General features: G+C 34.4%; 1 protein-coding gene across 1 annotated transcript; it reads left to right on the top strand.

Annotated features, from left to right (window-relative positions):
• The first annotated feature begins 1,048 nt into the window (after positions 1-1,048).
• On the top strand, positions 1,049-14,990 carry LOC139876567 (myosin-6-like). Its single transcript, XM_071863908.1, is given in 38 exon segments — positions 1,049-1,180; positions 1,367-1,510; positions 1,623-1,768; positions 2,145-2,301; positions 2,396-2,454; positions 2,551-2,710; positions 2,869-3,018; positions 3,116-3,252; positions 3,778-3,924; positions 4,305-4,406; positions 5,104-5,161; positions 5,260-5,361; positions 5,750-5,787; positions 5,924-6,050; positions 6,129-6,299; positions 6,459-6,590; positions 6,706-6,815; positions 7,017-7,077; positions 7,217-7,394; positions 7,481-7,686; positions 8,389-8,508; positions 8,846-8,944; positions 9,243-9,455; positions 10,032-10,171; positions 10,290-10,401; positions 10,723-10,752; positions 10,840-10,917; positions 11,026-11,196; positions 11,343-11,489; positions 11,946-12,140; positions 12,616-12,741; positions 12,812-12,882; positions 12,969-13,068; positions 13,544-13,600; positions 13,695-13,751; positions 13,847-13,927; positions 14,020-14,102; positions 14,559-14,990. Coding segments are annotated over 38 exon segments (4,512 nt in total). The 3' UTR covers positions 14,674-14,990.
• Positions 14,991-15,419: the final 429 nt, after the last annotated feature.

Here is a 15,419-nt window from a genome sequence, read left to right as displayed (position 1 = left end):
ACAACGTGGGAAAGAACAACCCCCTCCCAGCTAAGCTTAACACGAAAAATAGAAACCAAGTTGACAGAACGAAACAGTCGTCATTTATTCACCCACAACGAAAATTTAGGGATTCTTAATTTCTTCAAAAATTACTCAAAATCAGCATCAAATTCAACATTCAATCAACTCGATCTCATCTCTACGACTTCATTTCCGACTTCAATTCATCAATTTACATCCAATTTTTGCTATTTTACGAAGTGATTAAGTCGTTCATTTGTTGAATTTGATTAATGAGGTGAAAATAGAAGGTGCAGCTGATCTGTTTTTGTTCATATAAGGTGATCTGTAACGCTGCCTTTTCCCGATCTGATCAAAAGCTTAGTTGGAGATGGTACGTGATATTTATTTATTTTTTATTATTGTATTTAATTTAATTTAGTATATGAAGTTTTTATCTGAGATTTTGTAGTTGTTTATGATCTATTAGCAAAGTCGGTGATATGAGGTGAACAGATTCAGCTCATTATTGTGATTGCTTGTGAAATTTGTAGTTCATATATTTTATTTTATTTTTTTGAAATGACTGTAGCTGCAAGGAGGTTGTATTGGTTGGTTGGTTGATGTTAATATGTTATGATGATGAATATGTATTAGTATTATTTGAATTTTTGTTGTTGTTGTTGTGTAACTTGAATTTACTTACATTGTTGATCCGTATAGCTTATGCAATTTGTAGACCAAAAGTACAGGAATAGTTGTTATTGAATATATGTACTAAAAGAATAATTAGGCTTTTAGGTATAGTAATGGAACTGGTAGGCTTTTGGTGGTATGGACGTTTAATTATTGAATATTTAGGTCTTTAGGTAATGTTAATGGGTATTAAAGCTGTGAATTAGGTCTTTAGGTAGACTTTCGTGTTTGATGTGTTTTACGGGATATTTTTTTTTCTCACACTTTGTGCTGCATACTTATAGTAAAACATGTACTAAAAGAATAGTAACTTCTTTTAGTGGACATTAGCACTTGTTGAAGATGAATCATAATCTAATTTTGGTACGTTATGTAGGCGGCAGTCAGTTTAGGGGTCGGGTCACTTGTTTGGGTAGAGGATCCAGATGATGCTTGGATAGATGGAGAAGTTATTGCGGTTACTGGTGACGATATCAAGGTTGCTTGTACTTCAGGCAAAACGGTGAGTATTTTCAACAATTTTGTTTTTAAGTTGGTTTTTTTCTGAACTTCATTTGTAACCCGCTAACATTTTAATTTTTCATCTTTATCTGATTAGAAGATTATTTAGGGAGAAACGCGTTCCACCTGCTAACCATTTATTTTTGCAATTTGGACCCCTTATTGCTTTTCTTGATGCTAATTCTAGGTTGTTGCCAAGTCATCAAATGTATATCCAAAAGATGCCGAAGCACCGCCATGTGGAGTGGATGACATGACAAAGCTGGCTTATTTGCATGAACCTGGGGTTCTAGCTAACTTAAGATCTAGATACGATATTAATGAAATATATGTGAGCTCCCTTATTCTTTCTTGTTTGTCCCATAAGAGGACACATGTTTTTTTACTACAGATTATGTCTCAAATATATAATTGAAGCTAACTAACTTAAATGGTGTTTCCAGACTTATACAGGCAGCATATTAATTGCTGTAAATCCTTTCACAAGATTGCCACATTTGTATGATAGTCATATGATGGCACAATATAAAGGGGCAGCCTTTGGGGAATTAAGCCCCCATCCTTTTGCAGTTGCGGATGCGGCATATAGGTAGTGTTTTTGTCTAAAGGTTGCAATTTGACCCTTTTCACCTATAAATGGGTTGATCTGCGTTATTTTGTATCTCTAGCAAATCAAACAAGTAAAATGAAAAAAGTTGGCTAACTAATCAAATGAGTCGAACGGGTAGATAGTCTTCTAAATTGATTTTTAACGCATTATGGCATTAGCTCTTCAATTGTAATGACTATATATTATATGATCATATATTGTAAGTGTTTTTATGGTAATGTTTAGTCCACAAAATTACCTGTTTTGACTCCTTGTCCCGTTTGCATCCCCTGTTTCATACTCATATTGTGGTATGTTGATCTAGGAATCATAATACCTTATATAAAATGATTAAAAATCAAACATTTTGGTGCAGGGTTATGATTAATGAAGGGATAAGTCAGTCAATTTTGGTAAGTGGTGAAAGTGGAGCGGGTAAAACCGAAAGCACTAAACAGCTGATGCGTTATCTCGCTTACATGGGTGGTAGAGCTTCTACTGATGGAAGAAGTGTTGAACAGAAAGTTCTAGAGGTTTTTATACTTAATAAGATATTTTTAGTGTCATATTCTTCAAAAAAATAAATTCTTTCGATCAAACTATTGTTATGCTTGCTTCATGTTGTAGTCGAATCCTGTTTTGGAAGCTTTTGGTAATGCGAAAACTGTCAGGAACAACAACTCAAGGTGGGTTAAATTTCTTTAGCTATTACTTCAAAATTTCTTACATTTTTGTTATAATAGTTGTTGATTGTTGATATCTGTTTGTTGCTATTGATTCAGTCGTTTTGGCAAATTTGTTGAGATACAATTTGACCAGAAGGGTCGAATCTCAGGGGCTGCCATCAGAACATATTTGCTGGAAAGGTCTCGTGTTTGTCAACTATCAGATCACGAGCGGAATTATCATTGCTTCTACATGCTTTGTGCTGCACCACCCGAGGTAACTCGTCTTTAACCTACGCTGGCATTTGTAATGCATAAAGAATAGAAGAAATGAACTCACACATGCTTATCTGGTTATGTAACTTAGATTGGTCTTTGTTCTTTTTGTAGTTCATTTAATAATTTTTTTATTAATTTTATCTATTATGCTTCCAGGATCTAAAACGATATAAAGTGGGAGATCCAAAGACGTTTCATTATCTTAATCAATCAAACTGCTACCAGATAGATGGGTTAGATGAAAGAAAAGAATATATTGCTACAAAGAATGCAATGGATGTTGTAGGGATTACGTCAAAGGAGCAGGTATACTTTGAGTAGTCATCTATAGAGATGAAATAATAATAAAAATACTTAATCTACTGTGTATTATATGTTCTTTTTGTATTGTTATTTCGTGCAGGATGCAATTTTTAGTGTTGTAGCTGCGATTCTTCATCTGGGTAACATCGAATTTACCAAAGGAAAGGAAATGGACTCGTCTACACCCAAAGATGAAAAATCTTGGTTCCACTTAAAAACTGCTGCAGAGCTTTTTATGTGAGTAACCAAATTCATTACACTTCAGGATGTTTATTGATAAAACTAGACCTAAAGAACTAGCTTTTTCTTTGTGTGTGTGTGTGAGAGAAAGGTACCTAAAGTACTAGCTTCGTTATATTTGGAGTGGAATGATTCCCTTTCTGCGTATCCTCCTTCACACACTATTCCTCCCTACTAAAAAAGCTTTTGAGAATCTCGAGGAACTAAAAGTTTAATATTAAAAATCTAATCTTTAATCGAAATGAGAAATCTAATCCTGGTTGGTATTGGTGTTAAACTGAATACAAACTTGGATTTTGTAGTCCACAAAAACCAAAGTTCAAGTGACATTATTTCGTGTATGAAATTATCAAAATTCGTGGAAAAAAGCTTTTCTGCTCTGAACTGAAATGTGAATTAAAATTAGTTGAGACTCATTTTTGCAGACCACTAATTGCACATGTACATATTGAAATAACACACTTATATTTTTAGAAATAGGAAGCACTAGTAAATGCACTAACAGGTTAAATATTTGTCCAGGTGTGATGTGAAAGCTCTAGAAGACTCTTTATGCAAACGTGTGATTGTAACACGTGATGAGACCATAACCAAATGGCTAGATCCGGAAGCTGCTGCTGTTAGCAGAGATGCATTAGCGAGAGTTGTGTATTCAAGGCTATTTGACTGGTAAGTTTGACTTTTGCTACACCCTTGTTTCATGCTGACTAAACTACTTCTATAACATACTAAGGTCATTTCATAAAAAAATAAAATCTTTAAATGACCAAACAAAGAGATATTTTAATGAACTATGCATGCACGTCCGTTAAGGTCTTTTAAAATATAACTGGTAAATAGTTAACTTTAGTTCACCTTCAGATAATTAGTTCTTCTGTAATCGGTATGGAACTGATAATTTGACCTCTAATAGTCAGAAGCAGAATTTGTATATTTACACATTTAATGCTGATCATTGTGGCCTTAAGTCACAATAATCAGATATCGAGATCCAAAACACAAATCTAAACAGTCTTAAATAACTGTATGCTCAACTATTTTCATTTCAGGCTTGTTGATAGGATTAATAGCTCAATTGGTCAAGACCCAGATTCAAAATACATAATTGGAGTGCTTGACATATATGGATTCGAGAGTTTTAAGACAAACAGGTGCTTCACTGGTATGCCTTTGTTTTAATTGTTGACCCGTTACACCAGGTGGCCTAAGGAAATTGCCCTTAGTACCATTATCGACAAATGGATAGGAACAAAACCAACTATTGGTAAGTCACAAAAACAATGTTGCAAAAATCGCTAATCAGGAGTACTTCAGGACTTTTTAGGAAGTACTGGGCAACTCGGGGAGTACTTGGATATTGACTAAGCTTGACTTCGACCGATTTTTGATTAAAATATGACCGATTTTCCGAGTAGTCCCGAGTTTGGGCGAGTTTTGAGTAAATCTCGAGTAATCCTGAGTTTTGCCCTAGTTTGACCGAGGCTGATCGAGTTTGGCCAAATTTGACTGATTTTGACCATGAGTACTTGTCAAGTACTCCCCAAGCTGCAAAAACCGAGTACTCGCTGAGTAATCTTGAGTTGTGCAACACTGCACAGAGACCAAGCTGAATAACCATGATAGTCACTGAAGTTCTTGAATATTCGTAATTATCTTTTTATATTCGTATTGACTAGACTGTATGTAAGAATCGGTTAACATTGGCCACCTATTCAAATGATTCTCATATTTTGATTGGACCAAGTTATTGAGTACCGAAATCATGCACCAATGATGGATTCAGGATCTCAGATTTCGCTTGTATAATTACGTTGCTTCTTATTTCGAGTATGATCTTTTTTTTGGCAGTTTCGAGCAGTTTTGCATCAACTTGACAAATGAGAAACTCCAACAACATTTCAATCAGGTTTTTTAGGGACTCAAAATCATTTTTAAGGTCTTTGTTGAATAAGATAAAATTTCTCTGTGCAGATGTTAAACTGCCTATCTTTATGTGTTTTGCAGCATGTCTTCAAAATGGAGCAAGAAGAATATACAAAAGAAGAAATCAATTGGAGCTACATTGAGTTTATTGACAATCAAGATATTTTGGATCTCATTGAAAAGGTTAGATTTTTATGTACTTTAATCTTTAATCTATGAAATGTTTCATGTTGCCATATGTTTCTTCATTGCCTAAGATAATATTTTCTTCTTCTTGTTTAATCACACTGGTGAGGGTTTTGGACCATCGCTTATTTTAATAAATTGATCAACAAATTTTCCTAAAAGTAAACAAATACATTTCACATGGTTCGTTTGCAATCACTATACATTGCATTAGGGTGTTACTTGTTTTTAAGTATGTTTTTTTGTGTATTTTCATAATATCACAATTCTATGACAGCCGTATCACACGGAGCAAAAATTACATATCTGTAAAATATTCTTAAGAAAATATTTACCAACGTTTCATAAATATTCGGTTATGATGTATTGTTTTTCTGCTGTATAGAAACCGGGTGGCATCATTGCTCTTCTAGATGAAGCTTGGTAAGTTAAACATGGGTCTCGATTTTATCTTTATCAAGTATATTAAGATATATAAGTAGTTATCTTACAGTTTATGCATTTTTTAATAAGAATATAAAGCTATGGCATTTTGTAAGCCACTATTTGTGTTCTGCAGTATGTTTCCCAGGTCAACACATGAAACTTTTGCACAAAAGCTGTACCAGACTTTTAAGAATCATCAGCGATTCGCTAAACCAAAATTGGCTCGTTCTGACTTCACGATTTGTCATTATGCCGGAGATGTAAGATCTGCATTATATAAGAGTAACTCTTTACAGGTTTTTGAAATCATGACTAATTAGTTTGAAATATATCTTTAGGTCACATATCAAACTGAGTTGTTTCTCGATAAAAACAAAGATTATGTCATTGCTGAACATCAAGCACTCTTGAGTGCTTCAACAAATTCCTTTGTTGCGAGTTTGTTTCCTACTTCATCTGATGAATCCTCCAAGTCATCGAAGTTCTCTTCAATTGGTACTCGATTTAAGGTTTGTCCTCTCTCTCTCTCTCTCTCACACACACACACACACACACACAGAGTCACACTCACAGCCACACACAGTCACACATACACACACACACCATCTCTCTTCTTAACAACATGCACATAAATAACTTTATATTGCTACATTTTCTTTTTGTTTCAGCAACAACTGCAACAACTTCTTGAAACTTTGAGTTCAACCGAGCCTCATTATATACGTTGTGTAAAGCCCAACAATCTTCTCAAGCCGGCTATCTTTGAAAACCATAATGTTTTGCAACAACTGCGATGTGGGGTAAGGATATGCATGACTGATTACACCCCAATGATAGCATTATACTCTATCTATTCTTTTATGAACATGGTTTCTGCATATATTTAGTTAAAACATGTCATGTGATCTAAATCAGGGAGTCTTGGAGGCAATCAGGATTAGTTGTGCAGGGTATCCCACTAGAAAACCATTTGACGAGTTTGTGAATCGGTTTGGCATTTTGGCTCCTGAAGTTTTGGATGGCAGGTAAATTGGATAATCTTGTTTAATCTTCTTTGAAAACTTAAGTGTATAGTATGATAAATGACAAGGTTGCAAAAACCGCTACTCGGGAAGTACTCGGTACTTGCGGAGTTTCAAAAACCGAGTAAATCCCGAGTTTTGGGCGAGTTTGACCGAGTTTGGCCGAGTGTGACCCTTACTGTTCTTCTGATTAACTCATGATAGTAGCGATGAAATACGTGCTTGCAAGAGGCTTCTGGAGAAAACTGGACTTGAAGGCTATCAGGTTAGAGATACTGCAATATCATTCGTTGAACACTTCTCTACATACAAACTTCCATATTAGATTAATAGCTATTTTTGGGTGGTAGAATCTTTTATATATATGACTTGTGATCCATGTATTTTGGTATGTTCATATGCAGATCGGTAAAACAAAGGTATTTTTAAGGGCTGGTCAGATGGCAGAGCTCGATGCTCGTCGAACTGAGGTCTTAGGTAGATCAGCCAGCATCATTCAAAGAAAAGTACGCTCGTTTATAGCCCGGAAAAGTTTTATACTTTTGAAACGTTCTGTCTTACAAATTCAATCCGTTTGCCGAGGTACTGTCTTTTTGCAGGCTAAAAGTTATTATTTTTAAATAGTTCATTGCATCTAAAGTTGGAGAAATTTCATTTGTTTTAAACAGGCCAACTTACTCGCGAAGTTTATGAAAACATGAGGAGAGAAGCTTCTAGTATAAAGATTCAGAGAAATATGCGAATGCATATTGCTAGGAAAGCTTATACGGCGCTTCAATTATCAGCTGTTTCAATTCAAACGGGTTTACGGGGAATGGCTGCACGTAATGAGCTTCGCTTTAGAAGGCAGACAAAAGCAGCAATTCATATTCAGGTTCGCCATATGTGATATATATATATTTTGGTCCGGTCAAACTCGGTCAAACTCGGCCAAAACTCGGGATTACTCAGAAAAGCGGTCGAAACCTGGGAAATCAGTTAGAACTTGGTCAAAATTGGTCAAAGTCAAACTTGGTCAACATCCGAGTGCTCCCGAGTTGCCAAGTACTCCCCAAGTAGCAATTTTTTGCAACCTTGCTTCTTTCATCTTAAAGTGACATTTGCCAAATGGGTTACATCTCCTGCATTTTTATAATGCATAACACGTGTAGTATCATTCTTAAAAACTTAAATTGTTATCTAAATAATACTATTTTGTAGTCATACTTAATCTACAATGAAAATAATAAAAAAAAGTTAAATGATGTTTTTCGAAAAAACTATTTTTGTTCGATGCAATCTGACCCATACTAAAATGAGCCATTTTGACCCATACCCAATCGGCTGATGTCACCGCCGCTACTATTTTTTGTTAAATAAAGCATTTCAAGATCTTGCTTTCTCTCTTATTTGCGTTTCCATATGTTGGTTTTCTTGAAATATCTATAAACCCTGCATGTTTTATTAACATCTCGGGAAAAGATAGTTGTATAAGTAAATAATAAGTGTATAAATGAGGTGACATTTGTTTTACCTGATGTTGAAATAATGGTAAATGATATTCTTGATTTTGACTGAGTTTAATTCTTGATTTCAGAGCCATTGCCGTAAGTTCCTGGCTCACTTGCACTTTGTCAAGGCGAAGAAGGGTGCCATTACTATACAGTGTGCATGGAGGGGAAAGGTTGCTCGTAAGGAACTAAAGAAGCTTAAAATGGTAACATATTCGTCTTTAACATCTGATGTCCTTTTTACTTTTCTAATAGAAAACGATTTTATAAACTGTCACCAATTACATTCTCCCGAATAGTTTTAACAATATTAAATGCTAGTCATGTTTAACGTTACCTTGCGTCAACTGCTTCAAAATATGAACTTTTAATTATCACAACTTCAAATGGTAGGTGCATAACCAAAAGCTATTTGCTAGAGCCCATTCTATTACAATAGATAATCTGTTTTTGATCGTTTAATATGCCATTATCACTTCCAAAACACAAATCCAAATGCCCTAGCATTAGTTTTTGGTACTTAATATTGATCTTTGGATATAGGCGGCAAGGGAAACTGGTGCTTTGCAAGCTGCGAAAAATAAACTAGAGAAGCAAGTTGAAGAACTGACATGGCGACTGCAGCTTGAGAAACGTATGAGGGTAAGTACATGCAGTAAAATATATACATACATATACATATATAGAGCTGATGTGGCAGCTTCTTATTAATCCATGATGACATGTAATTACTACAAAGGTTGAAGTTCAAAAGATGCATACTAGCAGCTAAATGTGTACTAAACTAATACTTTGTTATTAAACTGAATCTGAATACCAACTTCTTGTTGTTGCAACCTGTTCAAGTAGAATTAAAGTGAACAAATATAATACAATGGGAATAAAAATACTGACAAAAAAACCTAATACGGAGATTAAATATTGACTCTATTTGTTGCAGGCTGACTTGGAAGAAGCCAAAACACAGGAAAATGCAAAACTACAGTCTGCTTTGCAGGATATGCAACTTCAATTCAAAGAAACTAAAGAGTTGCTCATCAAGGAACGTGAAGCGGCCAAAAAGGTAGTCGAAAGTGTTCCAGTCATCCAGGAGATCCCAGTTGTTGACCATGAGCTGACCAATAAGCTTGCATCTGAAAATGAGAAACTCAAGGTAAGCCTGGTCTAGCTTACCGTTTGATTATGCCATGGTTGCAAACGGCAGTTTGGTGACTAGCCCATCCCGATTCAAAGAAAAACGTTTAATAAGTCGTGCAACGGTCAATAGTCGGGTCAAAGTTGGGAAAAGTTGGTCAAAAATCGACTCATTTGTAGAACATTTATTTTTAAACGAAAATTCCAAGCCCATTTGAAATTTAGCTGGAAAACACACCGACTTACATAGTATATCCCTTAAAGATAAATTAATAAATAAATAATACACTTCAATTGTGTAAAACATTATAATAAACGTACATATTATTTAAACTAACATCACATCATCATCTTATTTGTGAATCATTAATTTTTAAAATATTTATGCTTGGAGTATTTATATCTAATATATTTATATATGAAAGTCAACGTTCGTCTATGCCCTGACTTGACCTTCAAGGTCCTGACCAACTCATCTCCATATCTCGTCTTTTTCAACCTTGAATTATTTCCGGATTCAATTAGAAAGCTTTGGTCAAATGTGTCAAGTGGTGGTTTCTTGTATTTTAAATTTTCTTTTTGTATCCAATTTCAGGCTTTAGTTAGCTCTCTAGAGAAGAAAATAGACGATACAGAGAAAAGATATGATGAAACCAACAAACTCAGTGAGGAGAGACTGAAACAAGCTATGGATGCGGAGATGAAAATTATTCAGTTGAAAACTGCTATGCAAGGGTCCGTGCTTAATTATTTCTTATTCGGTGCTTTCTAGTTGTGCGATTAAGCTGTAATGTGATATTATATCTAACTATAATTTGAGGACTCACTCGCTACTTGCTGCGTTTCCATCCAGACTTCAAGAAAAGGTTGCTGACATGGCGTCCGAGAATCAACTTCTTCGACATAAAGCGTTGTCCACTCCTGCTGCACGTATGCCAGATTATCCACAAACCCCTGAAGCTAAGGTGAGATTTTACTGTATAACCATTTACCGTGTTAAATACAATTCCAAATTTAGATTATTTCAGTAATTATGTAGCTTTTGAGTTTGATATTTTGGAAGACTTGATACATTAGAATACCCACAGTATGACATATAATACATTTAAAACTTCATATCGTTTCATAAACTAATTTGAGTATGTTTAGAAGTAACACATATGCTGAATCAGCCATTCACAAGTTAAAGGGTCAAAACTGCCATGTAGATCATTTATCTTATTTTTATTTTGCATCCTACTTATTCTTCACGTAACGCGGTCTCCATTACCTAATTTTTATGACAGATTATTTCAAATGGGCACTTTGGAACTGAGGTACTTCAGCACATTTATACTGAATGTGGGCACCGTTTTCATATAAAAGTATTTGGCAGTTGGAAGCTTACATACATATTTTTGCAGGAGCCACAAACACCTGCAAGGAATTTGGCGAGTGAGTTCGATAGCAAGGCTAAAAGACCACCAGTCGATCGTCAGCATGTATGAACTACATTAACATAATAACGATCCTATTATTTTCTTCTTTTCGCTACTGAATTTGGTCAGTCATGTTAACATATTAATTTATCCGTTTTGATATCGGTATAGGAGAATGTCGATGCTCTTATTGAATGTGTTATGAAAGACATTGGATTCAGTCAAGGAAAACCTGTTGCAGCATTTACTATTTATAAATGCCTTCTCCACTGGAAATCTTTTGAAGCTGAAAGGACTAGTGTCTTTGATCGTCTTATTCAGATGATTGGTTCAGCAATTGAGGTATTTTATATTTTACACTATAAGGAATATGATATACACCTTTTTTCCCTCATGTCCTTGACGAAAGTAAAAGTACAAGTTTGCAAAATGTGATTTACCAGTTTATTAGATTATGTGAAGTATAATGAATGATCACTTTATTGCAGGATCAAGATAATAATGAACACATGGCATATTGGTTATCAAATGCCTCTACTTTGTTGTTCTTACTACAAAGGAGCATTAAATCTGATGGTGCAAGTTCAGTTCGTAAACCTCCACCTCCAACTTCATTGTTTGGGAGAATGACAATGGTACTTACTTTCGTTATTGATGTTATGTAAATGTGCCGAAATGGGCAAGTCCAGAACGGGTAATGGTCGGATCGGGTTGACCTGAAAATATTTCTATCCGATTATTGTTATTATTATCATCAAAATTAATCAATATTATTATTTTTATTCTTAATTCATAATTCATAATTATTATTATTATTATTAATTATTTATTATTAATATATTATAAACGATTAGTATGTTATATATGATTATAAAACTTCGATTTTTTCCAATAAAAATCTGAATGAATTGATTTTGGAGATTTTATGCAGAAAGTTACACTTTTGGGTTACTTTTAAATCGCTTGACCTGTTTATGCTCAAGCTAGTTTTTATATTTATTTCTTGGTTTGATTCGTGATAAAACATAACCCGCATTGAGTCATTCATAATTAATTTCATCCACTTAATGGTATAATTTCTTACTACGCAGGGATTCCGTTCATCCCCATCTACTGTCAACCTTGCTGCAGCTGCAGCTGCACTTGACGTAGTACGTCAGGTTGAAGCCAAATACCCAGCATTACTTTTCAAGCAGCAGTTAACCGCATATGTCGAGAAAATGTATGGTATTATTCGTGACAACTTGAAGAAAGAGTTGGGATCGTTCCTCACCTTATGTATTCAGGTACTGGGAACTTCAAGTCCTTTCTTTTGACTCTTCTTATAATTGGTGGCAATATGGTTCGGGTTTATGGGTTGGATATTGGGTCAAAAGAGGTTCACCTCAAAATGTTTACCACATGTGTTGTGTGTTTTAAATGCTTTTCTGTTCATCTTTAGAAAAAAAAACTATGATTAACTACTTTTTTAAGTACGATCACGAAAGATTCGTTATTACAGGTCTAATTTATGGTACATGTTTTTGGTGATATTTGACTATTCAACCCAATTGACCAGTTCCTTTTTAGCTGTCTTATGAGTTACGGAGTATCACTCATTTGACTAGCTAAGTAGCTAGTGATGAGCAGAATCTAAATGAACCCATCCTTTAATAAAAACATGATTGACACCTTTAATTATAATTCTGTATATTAAAAAATCCTAGTTTCAAATGTACTCGAGTCTCAACCCGACTTCATTTTGTATTGCCAAAAATTCAGGCACCACGAGCATCCAAGGGAGTGTTACGATCTGGGCGGTCATTCGGCAAAGATTCACAATCCAATCACTGGCAAGGCATTATCGACTGCCTAAACACCCTCCTCAGTACATTGAAACAAAACTTCGTACGTATTTTATCCATCACATCTTGATTGTTATATTGATGTTAAGTTACTTACATTAGTTGCATTTCAGGTGCCCCCCATAATTGTTCAGAAAATTTTTACTCAAATTTTCTCATATATCAATGTACAACTATTTAACAGGCAAGTTTACCCCCACTTCGGTTTGGTTACAATATTGTATATTTTACTTTGCTGCTAATTATTTTTTGTGTATCGTACATATGCAGTCTTCTACTGCGTCGAGAGTGTTGCACGTTTAGTAATGGAGAATATGTTAAAGCAGGATTAGCAGAGTTAGAACTATGGTGTGCTCAGGCAAAAGAAGAGGTACTGTGTGTACGACTTATGTCATAAAAATTGAGTTAGTAATAAGGAATCAAAGATCAATATGAATATATCTTCAAAATTTGACTAGGTTGTGCTTCGATTGCAGAGGTTGTGGGTTAATCTTAATTATAATCGAAGGAAGATGATTTGTATTTGTTAGATAATAACATGGCTGTGTTTAGAAATATCGAAGTAATCAATTTTATGCCAAAAGTTATACCTTTGGAATTGAACTAATCATCTCTACCGTAACATATAATTGTATCGCCCATGAAGCTACATTAACTTTATATAATGATACTTAATATATACAAAAAATCTAGATTATTGGAAAATTCTTGTTTATAATAGTATTTGATACTAGTATAATATATAATGTATATAGTGAATAATGAACTGGTTGAACATGCTTATATCAAAATGTTACAGTACTTCTTACTGACTTTGGTCCTGAATACTCTTTACTTTTTTGCAGTATGCGGGCTCCGCTTGGGATGAACTTAAGCATATTAGACAAGCTGTTGGGTTCTTGGTATGTGCTTTTTCTGCAGTATGTTCTATTTTATTATTGAAAATGCCTTTATTTATTTCGAATTATAATCGTTATACATGTTTAATATCCTCAGGTTATACATCAGAAGTACAGAATATCATACGATGAAATCATAAATGATCTTTGCCCCGTACGTCTCTATCTCTATCTCTATCTCTCTTTTATACACGCACAAAACACACTGAAGATATCATGCGACTGACTTAATACTTTGTTTATTACTAGATTCTAAGCGTGCAACAGTTGTATAGAATTTGCACGCTTTACTGGGATGACAACTATAATACCCGAAGTGTTTCTCCAGATGTAAGTCTTAATTTTGTGCATTTGTTTTTCTGTTAAATAAGACTTTTTTCAGAATTATCTGCAACTTACGTGACCCGTGTTCTGTTAACCAGGTCATCTCAAGTATGAGAGTATTAATGACTGAAGACTCCAACAATGCCACTAGCAATTCGTTTTTACTGGATGACAACTCCAGGTAATGTTGGATTTCTCACTGATGAATGATATGATTTTGCAAACGGGTCGAGTCTAAATGGATTGGGTCTGGTCTAGACCCATTTCTAAAAGGTTTTGAAACTCATAAAACCTCTAGATAATTATATATTTAAAATCTTGTAAAGTCCGTTAAGACCCGTTGGACCTTATATATATTTGTTAGGCTTCATATGGGTCTAATTTGGACCCATTCTTTAACTTTACGGATCCAATTGGTTAAATACCTAACCCAATGGACCCATTTTTCAAGCTATGGGTCTCAATTGCTGGGTATAAACACATAAATCAGATCCTTGCACAACAACCCGTTGGCTACCTTTTGTATATTTGATTGCGACCCTCGTGTAACTTAATGGGTTGTAATTGCCACCTCTGTTAATTACTATTTTATAAATTTGTACCCAACAGAATTAACAATCCCTCTTTCTTGATGCAGCATACCATTCTCCGTTGATGATTTGTCAACGTCACTGCAAGTTAAAGATTTCTCTGACGTAAAACCTGCAGTAGAACTTGTCGAGAATCCAGCCTTCCAATTTTTAAACGACTAAAGGCTGTGGAAATTTACACATATTCTTATGTTCGCAAATATAGCATAAGGTTTGATTATTGTAAAAAGGTCCATTCTTTATTTCTTTTTTCCCTTGGTATACTGTAAAATTGTTATACTACATGTTTGTTAGAAGTGCCTTATTTTTGGGTCTTTATTTCTTTGACTTACTCTGCTAATGAGCAGCATTCTTTATAGGAATTAGGTATTGTTTTGATCTTGGTCAATTGCTGGGTTTTATTTTCAACCCATTTTGAGTTCTTGTAATGAAATATATATGTTAAAGTACACAAGTTATATGAAAAGGGTTTGTAATTTGGATTCCAGATTGTTGCATATATATCAAAAAATATATGATTAATTATAACTGTGTTTGTTTTGATGTATCTATATTATATTATATGGAGTGCTTTTTATTTTAATTTTTGTTAAAGGAGGTTTAAAAGTGTATAAAGTCGTATTATTATGTCCTATCTAGGGCATTAGTAGACTTGTAGTGGTGACTTGTGTGTATAATTTAAGTCCTTCAAAAGATATAATGATGAAATATATATGTTAAGGACGCTAGTTATTCAGGGTCTGATGTTCACGAGATCGTGTGTTGTACTTGTACGGGGTTGTATGACATTGTTGTACTTGTTCGCTGTTACGTTGTCGATATAAGGATTGTTGGTGTCGTATTTGCTAGCTTTTGCTCGTTTTTTTTAATCTATGTACTGATTGCTTTTCAAAAATAATAATTATACA

Source organism: Rutidosis leptorrhynchoides, chromosome 11 (assembly GCF_046630445.1).
Source record: "Rutidosis leptorrhynchoides isolate AG116_Rl617_1_P2 chromosome 11, CSIRO_AGI_Rlap_v1, whole genome shotgun sequence".
NCBI classification, from domain to species: Eukaryota; Viridiplantae; Streptophyta; class Magnoliopsida; order Asterales; family Asteraceae; genus Rutidosis; species Rutidosis leptorrhynchoides.
This window is presented reverse-complemented; position numbering and strand designations above follow the sequence as displayed.